The sequence below is a fragment of the Mustela erminea genome, chromosome 6 (assembly GCF_009829155.1).
Source record: "Mustela erminea isolate mMusErm1 chromosome 6, mMusErm1.Pri, whole genome shotgun sequence".
Taxonomy (NCBI): Eukaryota; Metazoa; Chordata; class Mammalia; order Carnivora; family Mustelidae; genus Mustela; species Mustela erminea.
In genome coordinates, this window is record NC_045619.1 from 9,488,209 (window position 1) to 9,505,228 (window position 17,020).

At 48.2% G+C, this 17,020-nt stretch overlaps 2 protein-coding genes across 10 annotated transcripts in view; one reads left to right on the forward strand and one right to left on the reverse strand.

The window, feature by feature from the left end:
* Positions 1-1,497: 1,497 nt before the first annotated feature.
* Positions 1,498-11,989, reverse strand: CBY1 (chibby family member 1, beta catenin antagonist). 8 transcript variants are annotated; one of them, XM_032346264.1, is made up of 6 exons: positions 11,899-11,915; positions 11,247-11,298; positions 4,831-4,946; positions 2,944-3,049; positions 2,745-2,863; positions 1,498-1,708 (listed from the first exon to the last, which is right to left on the reverse strand). In XM_032346264.1, the coding sequence occupies exons 2-6, from the start codon at positions 11,278-11,280 to the stop codon at positions 1,628-1,630; spliced, it is 456 nt and encodes a 151-aa protein (XP_032202155.1). In that variant the 5' UTR covers positions 11,281-11,298; positions 11,899-11,915; the 3' UTR covers positions 1,498-1,627. The 8 variants fall into 8 exon arrangements, with proteins under 8 accessions (XP_032202155.1, XP_032202156.1, XP_032202157.1 ...); XM_032346265.1 differs by lacking the exon at positions 11,247-11,298 and having other exon boundaries at positions 4,831-4,943; positions 11,899-11,989; XM_032346266.1 differs by lacking the exon at positions 11,247-11,298 and having other exon boundaries at positions 11,899-11,986.
* A 4,611-nt stretch (positions 11,990-16,600) lies between these two features.
* Positions 16,601-17,020, forward strand: part of FAM227A (family with sequence similarity 227 member A) — a 77,235-nt gene continuing 76,815 nt past the window's right edge. For both annotated transcript variants that reach the window (XM_032346272.1, XM_032346273.1), the window contains exon 1: positions 16,601-16,742. In XM_032346272.1, coding sequence (XP_032202163.1) covers positions 16,601-16,742 — 142 coding nt within the window. The remainder of the gene's footprint in view (positions 16,743-17,020) is intronic.

Genomic DNA, 17,020 nt, shown 5'->3' on the forward strand with positions numbered 1-17,020 from the left:
GGCACAAATTCCCTCTCTAGGAATGCGAACTCCCCCCACACCAACCACGACAGACCCCCCACATCAGCCACTCCACGACTCCACTGGGTCCCTGCCAGGTCCGAGCTAGCCCCCAATCTCTGACAGACTGATGAGGGGAACAGAAGGCAAGCTGAGGACAAAGCAGAAGCTGACACCCCGCAAACCGCTCCCCCGTGGGCACAGTCCTCAGTGACAGTCCTCAGGCACCCCTGGCTGCCCCAAATGAAAAACAAATCGTTACCTGTAGAGATCACAGTCCTGCAAGACCTGAGCCTCCCTCAGTTTACAAAATGTCCTCGTGATTGACAAGGAAGGAGCTTTCTTATCAACAGTCTAATTTGCAGAGAACTGTAACTCAGTTCTTGACGTCCTGACATCATCCTACAACGGAGGGAGGCTGAGGCAGAGGGAAATGTAAATGAAGCTCAATTTCTTCTAAACCTAAAGCTCACTGGCCAGGATGTGTGATGGCAGGAGTGGGATATTCCTCCAGGAAGCACCCAAATATCTCACGGTTAATGCCTTGCCAAAAGGAAAAACCACCTTAACTTGACAATAGCAAAGCCTCTGGGATCCTGCGTGTCTTCTTTAACACAGGAAAGTTCTTTCAAACCCTCCCTTTTTCCTTACATCCCCCAACCCCGTGTTATATAATCAGCCGCCCCTCACAACCCTGGGCAGCAGCATTTTTTTTCTGCCCATGGGTCCTATCCCCATGCTTTAATAAAATCACCTTTCTGCACCAGAGATGTCCTAAGAATTCTTTCTTGGTCATCAGCTCTGGCCCTCACGTCTATTCTAAAACTTCATCAGGAATGCAAAGGAATTTGGGCAGCGAGACTGTTTCTGTTCCCGGTCAGCTTCGGCGGATGCTCAGAAAGCTGGAACGCTTTTCCTGCCAGGGTGACATTTCCCCACAACTTTAACTTTTTAAAACTGTGTCTCTGGACAGCCAACGAGACGCTTAGACTCCAGGCTCCACTGACTACTTCAAGACCTGCTGCTTTCATTTCTCAGTCACTTTGGCCACAGACAGATGATATACCATCATTTAATTGTGAGAAAGTACACAGGAAAGTAGCACAAAAATAGAGTTTTCGTGGAAGCCTGGGGCTCGCCACAAGAAGCTGAAGCCAGATGAGGGGTGGATTTGGAGAATAAATATTCCTTAAGGGACCCCCAGGGAGGTGGCGCAGAGCCAGGAGGGCTGTTCATCCAAGGGCCCCAACACAGGACTCTAGAACTGCTGGCGCCACGCCCTAGATACCAGCGTCAAGGGTGAGGCAATGAACTTCAGCCGCTGCGGCCAGCAGCCTCTGTCCAGTGAGGCCAAGCCTGGGAAGGTGCGTACGAACGTGAAGTCACCACTGGACAGCACCCCAGGGTTTGTTCCGGCCCACCGCCCTGGCCTGGGGTCCCGGTTCCCACCAGCACGTGGTACCTTCCTGCTGCCAACCCAAGGGGGCCAGGGCCTGCTGGACCTATTATATGACCCTCTCTCCCAGGACCTAATCCCCTAGTTAGGCTACAAAAGACCCTTAGCCACATCCCACTCCTCTGGTCGGTGGGCTTCTCCCTTTTCTCCTGACGAAGGCCTTCACGGGCTTCATTTCCTCCTGCGGCTGACGCTTTTCAGCTCCTCCAGCTCCTTCTCCATGAGGTGGGACTCGGCGGTGGTCTCAGACAGCTGGAACGAAGCAGGAGGCGGTAATAGACCAGCGCCCTCTGGGCTGTGCCATGACTCCAAGGTGCCCCGTGCCCTGGAGAAAGGGCCCCCTGGCCTCTCTCTACCCTGCCCCCCCCACCAAGGGAACCCCTTGGGGAACCCCGAGGGCCTCCAGTACACAAAGAACAGTCCTGACCCACCCTCCCAACATTGTGGTCATGCGTTCACTGCCTTAAAGACAGCAGGCCTCGGGAGATGATGAAGGCAGACCATGGGCCATCCTAAGGCTAAAGAATTAGGGGTCTGAGTTGTTTCTGAGCCGTAGCTCACGTAATGGTGATTAGGGGGAAAATGCTTGAAAAAGAGTGCCACTTTCCTCATTCGGGTCTTTCAACATACTTGGGGTGGAGGCTACTCAGGACACGACAGAAACTTTACTCTCTGAAGCAGAGGACAGCTTACTGCCGGGGCGTGGGGGGCAGAAGGGACTATACTTCTGAGCACTTCTCTAGGCCAAGTGCTTTACTTGGGTTATTAACTCAGTACGAGGCCACTCCTCTTCTGGTGCCTGTTTCACCCATGAAGACACTAAGCTGCGACACACAGAGCCGTGAAGGAATTTGCTGAAGTCACAAAGCCCATGGCGCGGTTGCGCAAGGACCATGGCGGGCTGGCTCCAGAAGGCAGGACAGCTCTGCCGCGACCCGGACCCATCTCACCCGCACCCCAAGGCCCAGGAGCCTGTGGAGCTTCCGCAGCCACAGGAAACCGAGACCCGCACAGAGTGTGCTCCTTGGCAAGTCTGGGCCCGCTCGATATGGGGCCCCCTCCAAGCCACGGGCAGACTGTCCTTCTTCCTGGAACGCCTGCATCCCACCCTCCGTTCCTCCCTTTATCCACATTCAGTTCAAGTATCCCACCCTCCGACACGCTCCTGACTCGCAGAACGACTTGCTCTCTCCCCTGCGCTGACGCTGGTGCCCGGCCCGGACGCAGACTCCAACTGCGCTCTCCCACAAGGAGAGTACGAGGCGTCCCTTCCCATCGCCCCCCTCACCATGTCCAGCAGGATGTCCACCTTTAGCCGCAAGAGATTGTTCTCTTCCTCCAACTGCTGGTTCCGCCTGCGGAGGCGCTGGGCCTCCCTCCTGTCCACACCGCCGCTGATCCCCGTCTCTGGCGGAAGGACAGAACCGGCAGTTACACGGGGGCTCTCTTTCCACGGTCTTGGTGGACACCACGGCAGATCAGCCCACCTGCTATCCACTGGCCGTTTTCAAACTTCAGGCTTTGCCCGGCCAGGTTCATAGTGGGGGTCCCGTAGTCGAGGCCCAGCTCCACCTCCCGGGTTGACCGATCCAGCTGTGGATGAGACATCGCCCGGGGGTTCAAGAAGCACATGGACTCCAGTCCCTGCGCCTCTCCTGCTAACAGTGTGACGCTGGCAACTCATTTCTTTTCTCTAATCATCACTGGGCACATTTCATCACTTTTGTTCAAAGTCAGAAAATCAAATAAGGTACAACAAAAACTTTTAATCTTAGAAGAAGGAATCTTCCACTTTACTATACATGTTTCCCAGAAAAACTCTGTAAGCCGAAATCTGAATTATTTGACATCTGCTGGGCACGTCACAGTTTAAGAAATCCTACTATAATTTTTTTTAAAAGATTTTACTTGTTTATTTGAATGAGAAGGGAGAAGGTCAGAGGAAGAGGCGGACTCCTGGCAGAGCCGGGAGCCTGATGTAGGACTCAATCCCGGGACTCTGGGACCATGACCTGAACCAAAGGCAGTTGCTTAATCAACTGAGCCACACAGGCACCCCCTACTATAAATTTTTAATAAAGCAGAAAATCCTTTTTAGAGGTAATAAGTCCCTACATTATTCCTTGTTTACCATGGAGCTCTACAGGTCACAGAACAGGCATGAAATGGGGGCGCCTGGGTGGCTCAGTCGTTAAGCGTCTGCCTTCAGCTCAGGTCATGATCCCAGCCAGGGTCCTGGGATCAAGCCCCACATCAGGCTCCTTGCTCAGCGGGAAGCCTGCTTCTCCCACTCCCACTCCCCCTGCTTGTGTTCCCTCTCTTGCTGTGTCTCTGTCAAGTAAATAAAATCTTAAAAAAAAAAAAAAAAAGAAAGAAAAGAAAAAAAGAAAAGGCGTGAAATGCTAACACCCAATCTGCAGTCGAGCTGGTCTGTAATGTAGTTTTCAGAGTTTCTACCACTCACTCGGCAGCCCTGGGGTGCTGGGACCAGGCCTGGGCATTTCGGGGTACATGCGACCAGCCCTGCACTCCAGAAGCTGCATCTGGAGCTTCGACACACCCCTGAGCGCCACTAATGATGGTAAAACATCGTCCTTCAAGAATGAATTTGATTCTCAGACACAATTAAAATCAATTCCTGGCCAGGTTTTGGGAATAAAGTGAAAGCAAGTTGGATAATACCATTTGGGGACAAAAATCATCCTGAGAACGACTGTTTTACTAGGTTCTTGAACATGCTCTGATGATGATTTCCAAACAGGAGTTTAAAATGGTTTTTTTTGGGTGGTTCAGTCAGTTAAGCGTCTGCCTTCGGCTCAGGTCGTGATCCCAGGGTCCTGGGATCGAGCCCCACATCGGGCTCCCTGCTCAGCAGGAGGCTGCTTCTCCCTCTCCCTCCCCCACTGCTTGTGTCCTCTCTCTCTCTCTCTCTCTCTCACTCGCTTGCTCTTGTTTCTGTTCTCAAATAAATAAATAAATAAATAACAAAATAAAACCTTCTTAAAAATGTGTTTTTTAAAACTCGCAACTCCAAGGCTCGCACACTCTTCTGACTGAGCCAGACAGGCACCCCAGGAGTTAAAAATATTTTTAGCAATGGCAATAATACAAATTAGAAGGATGTGTTCCTTACAAGGAAGCCTGCTGGGGCTTCTGCAGCCGCAAGAAACCAGGACCCATGCAGAGTGTGCTCCTGGGCAAGTCTGGGCCCGCTCGATATGGGGCTCCCTCCAAGCCACGGGCAGACTGTCCTTCTTCCTGGAACGCCTGCATCCCACCCTCCGTTGCCACTGGAGGACCACACCCTCCGTCGGACACCAGGCCTGATGCTCCAGTCCCTGCACACTGGGATGGGCCTCGGTGGTGATACTCACGTTATGCAGGTTGGAGAGAGACGCGGACTTCCGAGGGGGCGTCTTCTTGGGACTGAACGTGTTCCCAAAGAGAGGCATCTTGGGCCTGATGAAGGAAAGGTCAATGCTCTCTTCTACTGTTAGAAAAAGTCACAAATACAAACACATGGGTCAATGACCTTATGCCACCATCCTCCGATCACGGAAACATACATCTTTCCACGTGGCTCTCAGCCATCCTGGGGAGGGCACCCATGTTGAGAGCTCACTAGAAGAACGCTCCGTGAAGCCCTTGTGTGAAACTCAACTCACAAGCCCCCCGTGTTTATTATTCTTCTTGTAATCCCCCACTGAACAGAGGAGGTCTAGAAAGACTAAAGTCCTAAGTGGGCATGAGCATTTCAGTGCAGACCTGTGGGGGTCTACAGTTTCGTCACCATGGACAAGGGCCTAACTTGCCTGTTTGGAGTTTTGTCACACAAGGTGACATCACCAGATTTATAATCTAGAGCAGGGAACACAGTCCTGCTTGTTCCTGGATGCTGGGGAGAATCACACATGGGGCAAGAGCCCCTGCACAGACTCTATCTTAAAAAAACGAAGCTCTAGGGGTGCCTGGGTGGCTCAGTCGCTTAAGTGGCTGCCTTCGGCTCAGGTCATGATTCCAGGGTCTTGGGATCGAGCCCATATTGGGCTCCCTGCTCAGCGGGGAGCCCGGTTGTCCCTCTCCAGCTCCCCCGTGCTTGTGTTTCCTCTCTCCATCAGAATAAATAAAATCTTAAAAAAAGAGAGAGAGAGAAATGAAGCTCTATACTTCCAGAGAGAGAATGGTGCCCCTCACTCAGTCCGAAGTCAGAAGGTCTCCTTTCTGTGTGGCCGGTGAGGTGTCCAGCTGAAGGAGGAGGCCCACCACGTGGCAGGGCTGACAACGGCCACCATGTGCTTTTAGCCCATCGCAACCTACTGCCATTCATGCTGGCCCAGTGAAGTCGATTTACCGACACTGCCCATTTGGGGGGTGGGGAGGTGGGGTAGATATTTTCGTATATTTATGTGTAACACAGGAGAGTATACAGATAGTAAATGTATGGCTTCATGAATTTTTACTCCACACACACACACACAAACACACACGCACACACATGCACGCACACCCTCCAGACCAGGATACAGAACATTTCATCACCCTCAAGCCTTGCCCAGCAGCCCTGTATCCATGGATTCGTGCAGGATGTCTTCTGTGTCTGGTTTCTTCCCACTCAGTATCATGTGTGTGAGACTTGTCTATGTTCTGTGTAGCTACACTTTGCTCACTCACATTGCAGTAAAACAGTCGACTGAGTAAGCAGACATTTGGAACTGTTTTCAGTTCTTGTCAATTAGAAACACTACTGCGGAGAACAGGCGCGGACATGAACTTCTGTACGTGTCAGTACGCTTCTCTGACTCTACTCCTGGGGGTGGAACTGTGAAGCTGTCAAACCTTCATATATTCAGCTCTAGCAGGACACTGCTAAATGGTTTTCCAAAGCGGTTGAGACAACTTATATGTCCTGCCAACAGTGGACAAATTTTTGAACTTTGGGCATTTCCTATCTTTTTCATTTTATTTACTCTGGTAGGTATGTAGTTATAATGATTGAGTGCTTAAACTGTTCAATTACATTGAGTACCTTTTCATATATCCATCAGATGTTTGGATAACCTCGTTTTGTGACATAGTTGTTCAAGTCTTCCGCCACATTTTTATTTTTTAAGATTTTATTTATTTATTTGTCAGAGAGCGAGCGAGCGAGCACATGCAGACAGAGTGGCAGAAAGACAGAGAGAGACGCAGGCTCCCTGCTGAGCAAGGAGCCAATGTGGGACTCGATCCCAGGACACTGGGATCATGACCTGAGCTGAAGGCAGCCGCCCAACCAACTGAGCCACCCATGAGTCCCTTGCCACATTTTTTTAAAAAAGATTTTGTTTATTTGACAGACAGAGATCACAAGTGGGCAGAGAGGCAGGCGGTGTGGGGGGGTAGATTTTGCCACTTTTCTATTGGGTTTTCCATCATTTTCTTACTGATTTGTAAGGGCTCTTTATTTATGCTGAATATATGTCCTCTGTTGTAGAGAGAGAATACTGAAAATATTTTCTCCCCATCTGCGACTTGTCTTCTTGCTTTCTTATTGGTTTCTTTTTGATTAAAGAAGTCCTTAATTTTAATGGAATCTATCAATTTTATTTAATGATTAGTGTTTTGTATCCTATTTTTGTATTTGTATCCTATTTGTATATTACTTGTATCCTATTTGTATCCTAATAAGTAATTTTGCCTACTCCAAGGTCATATTTTCATATATATAACCCTTTGCAAATTTTATTGTTTTAGCTTTCACATTTAGGACTATGATTCATCTGTAATTAACCTCTGTGTAAGGTGTGAGACAGAGGTCAAGGTTCATTTCTTCCCAGATATTACCCTATTTTAATTTATAATACAAGTAGTGGGGCACCTGGGTGGCTCAGTGGGTTAAGGCCTCTGCCTTCGGCTCAGGTCAGGATCTTGCGGGTCCCGGGATCGAGCCCCGCATCGGGCTCTCTGCTCAGTGGGAAGTCTGTTTCCCTCTCTCTCTCTGCCTACTTGTGATCTCTGTCTGTCAAATAAATAAATAAAATCTTAAAAAGAAAATACACAAGTGGTTTAAAAAGATCCTTCCAAGAAACTGCAGAGTGAAGATAATCATAACAAAAGCACAATGAACAGAAGGAAACAGAGCACTCAATTTTCCTACTCCTACATACAAAATCTTCTTCCACCACATTCTGAGACAAAAGCAGTAATGAATTAATTGGGTGCCTGGGGGGCTCAGTTAGTTAAGCATCTGCCTTTGCCTCAGGTCATGATCTCAGGGTCCTAGGATTAAGCCTGACATCAGACTCCCTGCTCATCGGGGAGTCTTGCTTCTCCCTCTCCCCTTGCTCCTCCCCGTGTTTTCTCTCTCTCAAACAAACAACACACACATCACCCCCCACCCCGCCCGGCAAAAAAACACACAGTAAGGAATTAATCACATCTGACAAGAAGCTGGCCAAAAAAAGGAGAGAACTTCTCAAGACCATTTGAAACAAGGCTTATATCAACTATCATTAAAAAGATAACTCACTGTACGAATCCATCAGTTAGGAAGACATGCACTCTATGAGAACGTGACGAAAAACCATGCTATTTTCAGTGATGTAAAAATTAATGTCACTAAGATTAAAGATGAAAGTCTAGAAGCTTGTTTGGAGGTTTTACAATAATACAGACGTTCATGTCTGTATGATTTATAAATAAATAAAAATAAAGATATTTGGAGCAGGTGTACTCATGAAAGTTTCATTGGTAGGTGTGTATTTTTAATTAAAAACAACAGTAGAGTGGCTCAGTTGTTAAGCGTCTACCTTCAGCTCAGGTCATGATCCCAGGGTCCTGGGATGGAGCCCTGCATCGTGTTCCCTGCTCAGCGGGAAGCCTGCTTCTCCCTCTCCCACTCCCCTTGCTTGTGCTCCCTCTCTTGCTGACTCTCTGTCAAATAAATAAATAAAATCTTTAAAAACAAACAAACCAGCAGTAGATTCACAACCTAGGGGATGGCATTTGGGCCAACACAACACAAGGGCTTGGACAGAGAAGAATGCTTCCAGCACGGGGGCAGATGGGACAGCGCTGGGGACCAGGATGCTGAGGGAGACTGAAGCTGCACTACCATGTCATCCAAAACAGTGGAAAGCTCTGGCCTCGTTCTGTTGGAGAAAAGTAAAAGGGTGGGAGAGGGAAAGACGATCTGATGACTGTAGAGGGCAGAACAGGAATGAAAAGGGCCTATCTGGGAAGAAAGAGTTTAACTGCAAAAAAGAAAAGAGTGCAGTAACACAAACTAGTATCATTTTCCGCAGAGCCACCATGGGTTGGGCCAGATGCTGAGCACACTGCAGCAACCCTATTAGGTAGGTATTTTCTTTTTCTTTTCTTTTCTTTTTTTTAAAAGATTTTATTTATTTAGGGCGCCTGGGTAGCTCAGTGGGTTAAGCCTCTGCCTTCGGCTCAGGGATTTTATTTATTTGAAAGAGAGAGAGATCACAAGTAGGCAGAGAGGCAGGCAGAGAGAGAGGAGAATCCCTTCTAATCATTAATTAGCAGAATCTCAGCTCTCTGCTGAGCAGAGAGCCTAATGTGGGACCCAATCCCACACCCTGAGACCATGATCCGAGCTGATCCCACATCCTGAGACCATGATCCGAGCTGAAGGCAGAGGCTTTAACCCACTGAGCCGCACAGGTATTTTCTACCCATATCAGGGATGAAAAGACTAGACTAGGGCGTGGACAAGTTAGCCGGTTTTCCCCAAGGTCCACAGTCATGGTCAGTCGGCTAAAGGTATATATTGACCTTGTATAAATAACTAGTGGGGTTCATCATAAAAGCATTTTCATTCACCATACTGGCAAAACTTAAAAGATAAGTAATATCCAGTGCCAGTGAGGGTGTGGAGAGAAAGACACTTTCGTTTTCTTTAGGTGGAAACAAGATGTTATAACTTCCCAGTCAGGCAAAATGTAGCAAAATTTTAAATGTGCACACTTTTTGGCTGTCAGATCTTCTAAAAATGTATCCTCCAAAAAGAATTGGACATATACACACATATGTTCCCTGCTGTTGGTAACAGTGAAAAATAAAAAACAATCCAAAATGTCTGCCAATGGTTGGTATAGGCAAATACATGGTAGCACCTTCTTCCAATGGAATGCAACAGGACAAGTAAAAACACTGAGGCAGCTTTATATGAACTGACCTGGAAAGACTTCCAACGCACTCTAAACATTAAGAAAGCAAGATGCAGAACAATGTATATAAAGCCAGGAGAAGACAGAAAGAAAAAAAAAAAGGGAAGAATATATGTACATTAAAAAAAATAGAAAAAAATTTGGAAAGATACACCAAACTCCTCACTGTTTGGAGGGAGGTAGGATGGCTGGCTTTAGTGAAATCATCATTTTATAGGTAAAAGGTGGTCAAGTGGTAAAAATTTTATATGTTACAATATCAAATTATATTATGTAATATATTAAATGATATATATGATATTAAATTATATTATATTAAAGAAATATACTTCTGGGGCGCCTGGGTGGCTCAGTGGGTTAAGCCGCTGCCTTCGGCTCAGGTCATGATCTCAGAGTCCTGGGATCGAGTCCCACATCGGGCTCTCTGCTCAGCAGGGAGCCTGCTTCCTCCTCTCTCTCTGCCTGCCTCTCTGCCTACTTGTGATCTCTCTCTGTCAAATAAATAAATAAAATCTTTAAAAAAAAAAAAAAAGAAAGAAATATACTTCTGAGGGTGCTTGGGTGGCTCAGTCGGTTAATCAGCTGCCTTCAGATCTTCATGATCTTGGGGTCCTGGGATCAAGCCCTAAGTCGGGCTCCCTGCTGAGTGGGGAGTCTGCTTCTCCCTCTCCCCTTTCCCTACTCTTGTTCTCTCTCTCTCAAATAAATAATTAAATCTTTTTAAAAAACTAAACAAAAGAGGGATGCCTGGGTGGCTGAGTTGGTTAAGCCACTGCCTTCAGCTCAGGTCATGATCCCAGGGTCCTGGGATCGAGTCCCTCATCGGGCTCCAGGCTTAGCAGGGACCCTGCTTCTTTCTCTCTGCCTCTGCTTGCTACTCTGCCTGCTTGTGCGCGCTCTCTCTCTCTCTGACAAATAAATAAATAAAACCTTTTAAAAAAAGAAATATACTTCTGGATTTAATAAATTACAATGATGTTCATTATGAAAAAAACAAAACGATGAACAAAAAAACAACTAAAAAGCAGCCCTTAACCTTCCAAACACCTGGAGACGTCTGAAGAAGGAAAAATATTTGGCCAAGTCATTCTTGGAAAGCCTGCCACTGTGCTAAGAGTACTAGGCCTGAGCATATTACTTGGACACAACAGACTAAGTTCCAGGTCTGGCTCTGCCCCTCAGTTGCATCCTAAACCTTGGCCAAGTTACTTTCTCTCCCAAGGTTTTAACAGGGGCACTTCCCTCGTGACCTCATTCTCATAACCCTTAAGCAGAGAACTATCATGAATATATTTCAGATGAGGAAAAGAAAGTGTCTGGACCAAATGCCTTTTAAGTCATATCCAATAATCCACAAACAACTTTGGCTGAGACCCTAAGATCTGGAACACAAGTGTGGACCCTGAGGTCCCAGCTGAGCTGAGCCCCTTGGCACAAGGTAGCGCGCTCTCTAGTGAAACTCCCTAGAGTTGAGAGGGCTCAACTCTAAGCGAAGGGAGAACATCTGGGTTCCCATCATGGCTCTGCTGCTCAGCCCCACTGGGACCCCCCCCCCCAGCTTAAAGCTCTCTGGGCCTCAGCCTTATTTGTAAACAAGGATAGCAACAGTACCCACTTACATGTAGTTCTAGTGTTTATAAAAAGCCGGGGCATTTGATGCTCACAACAACCCTGAGAAATAGATCGAGGTAAGTATGCCTCAGGAAACAGACAACTGAGTGTGAAAGAAGTAACTCGTCCCCATCACAGGGTGGGAAGGTGGTGGAACTGGGCTTCAAATAAGGTCTACTCCTCTGAGTTGATGAAAATCACTTCATCGCTGTGCAATGCTTTACAGTTTGCAATGGGCCATAAAACACATTATCTTTTTAAAATCTAACAAGAAGGGAGGGATTCTCAAAGAATTCAGAGCTAGCCAAGTACGTGCCACACTGATACTCTGCCTCCCCGAGCCGCTGGGCTCAACTAACGGTAGAGAACAAACGTGCGCCCGCACGCACTCTCATCCTCTTCGCAGCCGATCTGCGGAGAGGAATTACCAACCCAGTTTATAATTGAGGAAACCCACTTCGAGGAGGGCGACGATCCGCCAGGGGCGAACCCAACCTCCGCCCTCTGTCCCGCGCCCTCCGGCCGCTCCAGCGGCTGGGAAGCCCTGGGTCCCTGGACAACGCCCGGGCGTCCCACCCCCTCCTCGGGCTCTGGGGCGACGCGGTGCTCAAACCTAAGCACGTCCCATACGGCCAGATCCACAGACACACCGATACTTGCCGGAAACCGCGTGCAGGGTTCCGCGTCACCCGCCGCGACCACGACTCTGGCGTTGCTCCGCCCCCCCCTCCGCCGATGTGCGCACGCGCATCCCCGCCCAGGACTTTACCATCGCGGGCGGTGGGGGCGCCCGGCGCGGTGAAGTGCACAAGGGGACCCTACGCGAGGCACCAGAAACCCTTGAGGATTGCGCTAGGAATATTAAAGAGACTCTGAAGGGGATGTCTCCTGGAGCCACTGACATTCCCCGTGCTATAGACTGGGAAGAGGAACTACACTCTCCCCACAAACCCATTGGTCTGGTCTCCCCAGCCCCCCACCCCGAGCCGTCACCGTGGTAACGGCGTCTCGCGGACGCCGCCGAGGCTCACCAAGGTTCCATTGTTGTGGCAAAGGTGGAAGTGGTGACCGCGCCTGGCGTTGCCTTGAGAACGCCAGGACTCACAGTGGCAAAATGGGCCTCTCCCCGACGCCCCTCTTCCTCCTCACCACAAAGCAAAGGGCACCCCTTCCTGGTGGATGTGGGGGCAACAGGTGTCGGATGTCCCATCCAGAACTTTGCGGGGTCCGCTGAATGACCCGTGGCGGAACCGGCCCCAAGTTCGTCAGATTCCGCCGATGTCTTCAGGTAAGACGTAAAGACAGACGATGACCCGCCCTGCCCTCTTCCGCAGACTGCCACCTCCCCACGTCCCGGCACTGATCTGCTTTTACAAGCAGGGGAAACTGAGGTCCAGGGACCACTTCAAGGTGACACAGTGAACAAGGGCAGAGAACTGAGCCAGGATCAACGCCAGATCTCCTGAAGTGCCAACAGTGTGTATTATTGGTTCCATTTGAAAAATTAAACTAAGAGCCATTCAGGGGATGTTTATTGGGTACCTAGTACGTGAGTGCACCGGGTCATCCATCCAATGAGGACCAGATCCCATGGGTCTCTAGCTGCAAGTCCACTTTTCTTCCAGCTGCACTTAAGTGCATTGAAAAGGGGAGAGTTCTATGTCCTAGAATCAAACTGCATGGTCTAACCCGTCACTATCCAATGGAAACATACGGGGGCCACATGTGTCACTTAGAATTTTCTAGTAGCCATATTTTAAAGAGTAAAAAAAAAAAATCAGGTTATATTAATTTGAGTCTTTAATTTAACTCATGTGCCCCAAATATTATTATTTCAACTTATAGTCAATATTAACATATAATCATTTCAACATATAATCAACTGCTTCAGTTTGTAAGTTTAACTTAATTAAAATTAAAATTTCTATTCTTCAGTCACACTAATCAGATTTCAAGGACCTCAGTTGTCACATGTGGTTAATGGCTACCGTGACACACAGATCTAGCCTTTTCCTACCTGTCTGCACTAGCTCCCCTCTGCTTGGATGGTATTTCCCCCACCTTTATCTAATTAACTCCTGCTCTTCCTTCAAGCCATAACTGGGTCCATACCTAATTTCAGCTCATCTCACAGCACTGCATTCCTTCCTTCAAAGCAGTGGTTGCAGTTACAATTCACAATTATTTGTGTAATCATTTGATTATTGCATGTCTCCCCTGTAGACATAAGGTCTTTAAAGCTCATTAAAGCAGTAATAAGGTCTGGCTTAGCTGACCACCCTCTCCCCAGTAAGAGCACACTGCTGGGTTGTGCTGGACACTCCGTAAATCGAGTGGCTGAAGTTTATTTATTTTTTATTTTTTATTTTTTTAAAGATTTTATTTATTTATTTGACAGAGAGATATCACAAGCAGATGGAGAGGCAGGCAGAGAGAGAGAGAGAGAGAGAGAGAGAGAGGGAAGCAGGCTCCCTGCTTGAGCAGAGAGCCCGATATGGGACTCGATCCCAGGACCCTGAGATCATGACCTGAGCCGAAGGCAGCGGCTTAACCCACTGAGCCACCCAGGCGCCCGAGTGGCTGAAGTTTAAACAGAACAGAAGTCTGATTCCAAAGTCGGCACATTTTTACTTATTTAAACATGCTTAAAATCGTGTAACATGTTAACTTCAAACAGGAAACATCCCAGCTGTCAAATATGTGCTACATGAGGGCAGAATGTTTGTTACTCTTGAACTTGTCTGCCCCCAACACAACAGTGAAGCCCGCAGGGTAGAGAGTCAGCAAAATTCATTTTCTCCCCCATCGTTTTTTCCTCCCCAAGGAGTGCTGGTAAAAGCGTATCCTGTTTCAGAGAATACCTAAAACGGTATGCTGAAAAATTCAGAAGAGAACAGTGTGTATTTTAAACATTTCTTTTAAGAATCATAATAATAGGGGTGCCTGGGTGGCTCAGTGGGTTAAGCCTCTGCCTTCGGCTCAGGTCATGATCTCAGGGTCCTGGGATCGAGGCCCACATTGGGCTTTTTGCTCAGCGGGAGCCTGCTCTCCTGCCCCCCGCCCTGCCTGCCTCTTTGCCTACTTGTGATCTCTGTCAAATAAATAAATAAAAATATTTAAAAAAAAAAAAGAAACAATAATAGGGGCACCTGAGTGGCTCAGGTCATGATCCCAGCATCCTGGGATCAAACCCTGCGTCGTCGGGCTCCCTGCTCCGCGGGAAGCCTGCTTCTCCTTCTCCCACTCCCCCTGCTTGTGTTCCCTCTCTCGCTCGCTCTCTCTCTGTCAAATAAATAAATAAAATCTTAAAATAAAAAAAGGTCATAATAATAGCCAATTCTTCCATTAGGCATGAGGGAGAATGTTTAGCTAAAGCAAGAGGCTTCTTGACAGAGTCGTCCTAAGCCTGCTTCTCAGAGAACATGCCATAATTTTGCAGTCATGCTGGGGAGTGGGTGGGAGGAAAGTGAGAAGCCCGGCAATGCACCTGTCTCCTCCTTACCCTCTCCCCTTGCCTACGTAGTGAAAGACTAGGAGCTGGAAGGAGGAAAAATAATATTAACCTGGGCCTGGGACAGCCTTTCCTGTGATCCAGCTGACTTGGGACAGCCCCAAACTTCTTCAGACTAAAAGTAGGTATGGTGAATGGGTCTAAAATGGAATCGAATATTGAGGGTACTTAATCCCTAGGGATCAATTTGCCCAATGGAGAAATACGTGGAAGCAAATAATTCCAGTTCAGAATTATAAGTGCTGTGATGGAGAGATGAAAGCAGAATCCAAAACTTGCCAGAGGAGGGGCGGTAACTAATGGCCTGGAGTAATTCAAGAAGGTTTTCCAAAAGAGGGGCACCTGAGTGGCTCGGTTGGTTGTGCCTGACTTTTGATCTCAGTTCAGGTCTTGATCTCAGGGTCATAAGTTCAAGCCCTTAGTTGGGTTCCATGTTAGGCGTGGAACCTACTTAAAAACAAACTGTTTATAAAAGAAGGTTTTCCAGGGCGCCTGGGTGGCTCAGTGGGTTGGGCCACTGCCTTCGGCTCGGGTCGTGATCTCAGGGTCCTGGGATCGAGTCCCGCGTCGGGCTCTCTGCTCAGCAGGGAGCCTGCTTCCTTCTCTCTCTCTCTCTCTGCCTGCCTCTCAGTGTACTTGTAATTTCTCTCTGTCAAATAAATAAATAAAATCTTTAAAAAAAAAAAAAAAGAAGTTTTTCCAAAAGATACGTCATGTGGGATGAGCATGGAGCAGAGGGAACGGCAGGTGAAAAGACACAGGGTCACAAGAACATAGCGGAGCAGGGGCAGACATACGGGAAGCATGACTGCGGAAAAGAGGCAGAGCAGAGGGCTTCAGGGCTTGAGGGAAAGACAGTGTGGTAAGCCCTTGGGGTAATTTTCCCACTAAACTACCTTTTCTCTCTCCCTCCATTACATAGGAGCTTACTGAGGGCCGATCTGAGTCTTAACTTCTTTAGAACCAGGCCTGTGCTCCCAGGCTCCGGCCCTGGAAGACCCACAGATGGTAGCAGGAACTCCTGGCCTGTAAGCAAGGACCCAGGAGAACATTTCATCCAGAGTGTCCTGAAACCAGGAGGAGGAGCAATGACAGGGCCAGTTTTCTGGGAGGGAGCAGGAAGCCTTGAGTAGATCAGCAGCCCATGCTGAGGAGATGGACCTGGGGTCACAGAGTCCAGCATCTGAGAGCTGAGAAGGGTCAGGAATCCAATCCAGAACTCTGACTTGGCAGAGGAGTCTCCGAGAGACAAGGATTTGATTTCCTTTCTAATTTGGAAACTGGTTTGCTGGGTGGCCTGGAGCCCTGGCCTTTTCAGCCTTCTAGTGTCCTTGTTTAAAAAAAAACTAAAGGGGCACCTGGGTGGCTCTGTCATTAGTGTCTGCCTTCGGTTTAGGTCATGATCCCGGCGTCCTGGGATCGAGCCCCACATTGAACTCCCTGCTCAGTGGGAAGCCTGCTTCTCTCTCTCCCACTCCCCCTGCTTGTGTATCCTCTCTTGCTGTCTCTCTCCCTCTCTCTCTCTCTGTCAAATAAATAAATAAATAAAAACTAGAACCGTGTTCATGGGAAACGGGGCGGAGGAGCATCAACAGGAAAAAAAAAGTATGTATGTCTGGAATCGCTCAGAAGGGCTTGTCAGATGATGGCCTTCATTCCCCACGTGGCAGGTAGCATGTGCCTTGTCATCAGCCCCACTTTACCAGCTGAGCATGGTTGTGTTTTCTAAGATGGTTCTATGCTATCTGTGATTTCCAGCAGGCTGGTTGAACAGAGAGCAAGCTTGGAGTAGGAAATGGGGGGCTCTTAGGCAGAAAGTTACTGTTTTGTCCTTCTCCGAGAAACCGGACAATGGCTTATTTCAGGAACATGGATGTCATCAATGTCACTGCCTTGCCCATGTTGCCAATGGATGAGCACCTGACCGTCTCCCTCATGACCCGGAACGCAGTGGAGAACGCCCTGAGGAAGAGTCTGGAGGACAACCCACCCAGTATCCTTCTATGGTGCCGTCTACAATCCAGGCCAAATACACCTGCCCCAGAGGGGTAACCACTGCCTATGTCTGTGTCACGCACGATCAGCTCCTTTCCTTATGTGCTCGTTAATTTTTTCAATCAGTTAAGCCCTACCTGTCCTCTGAAAGAATCTGTTGAGACTGACGGATTGTTTGGTTTGAGTTTATTTTACTAGGATCATCAGAAAGGGCCCTGGAGGAAGAAGTACTAGAAATAATGGTCGAAAGGCTAGGGAAGAAGAAGGGGGAAAAAA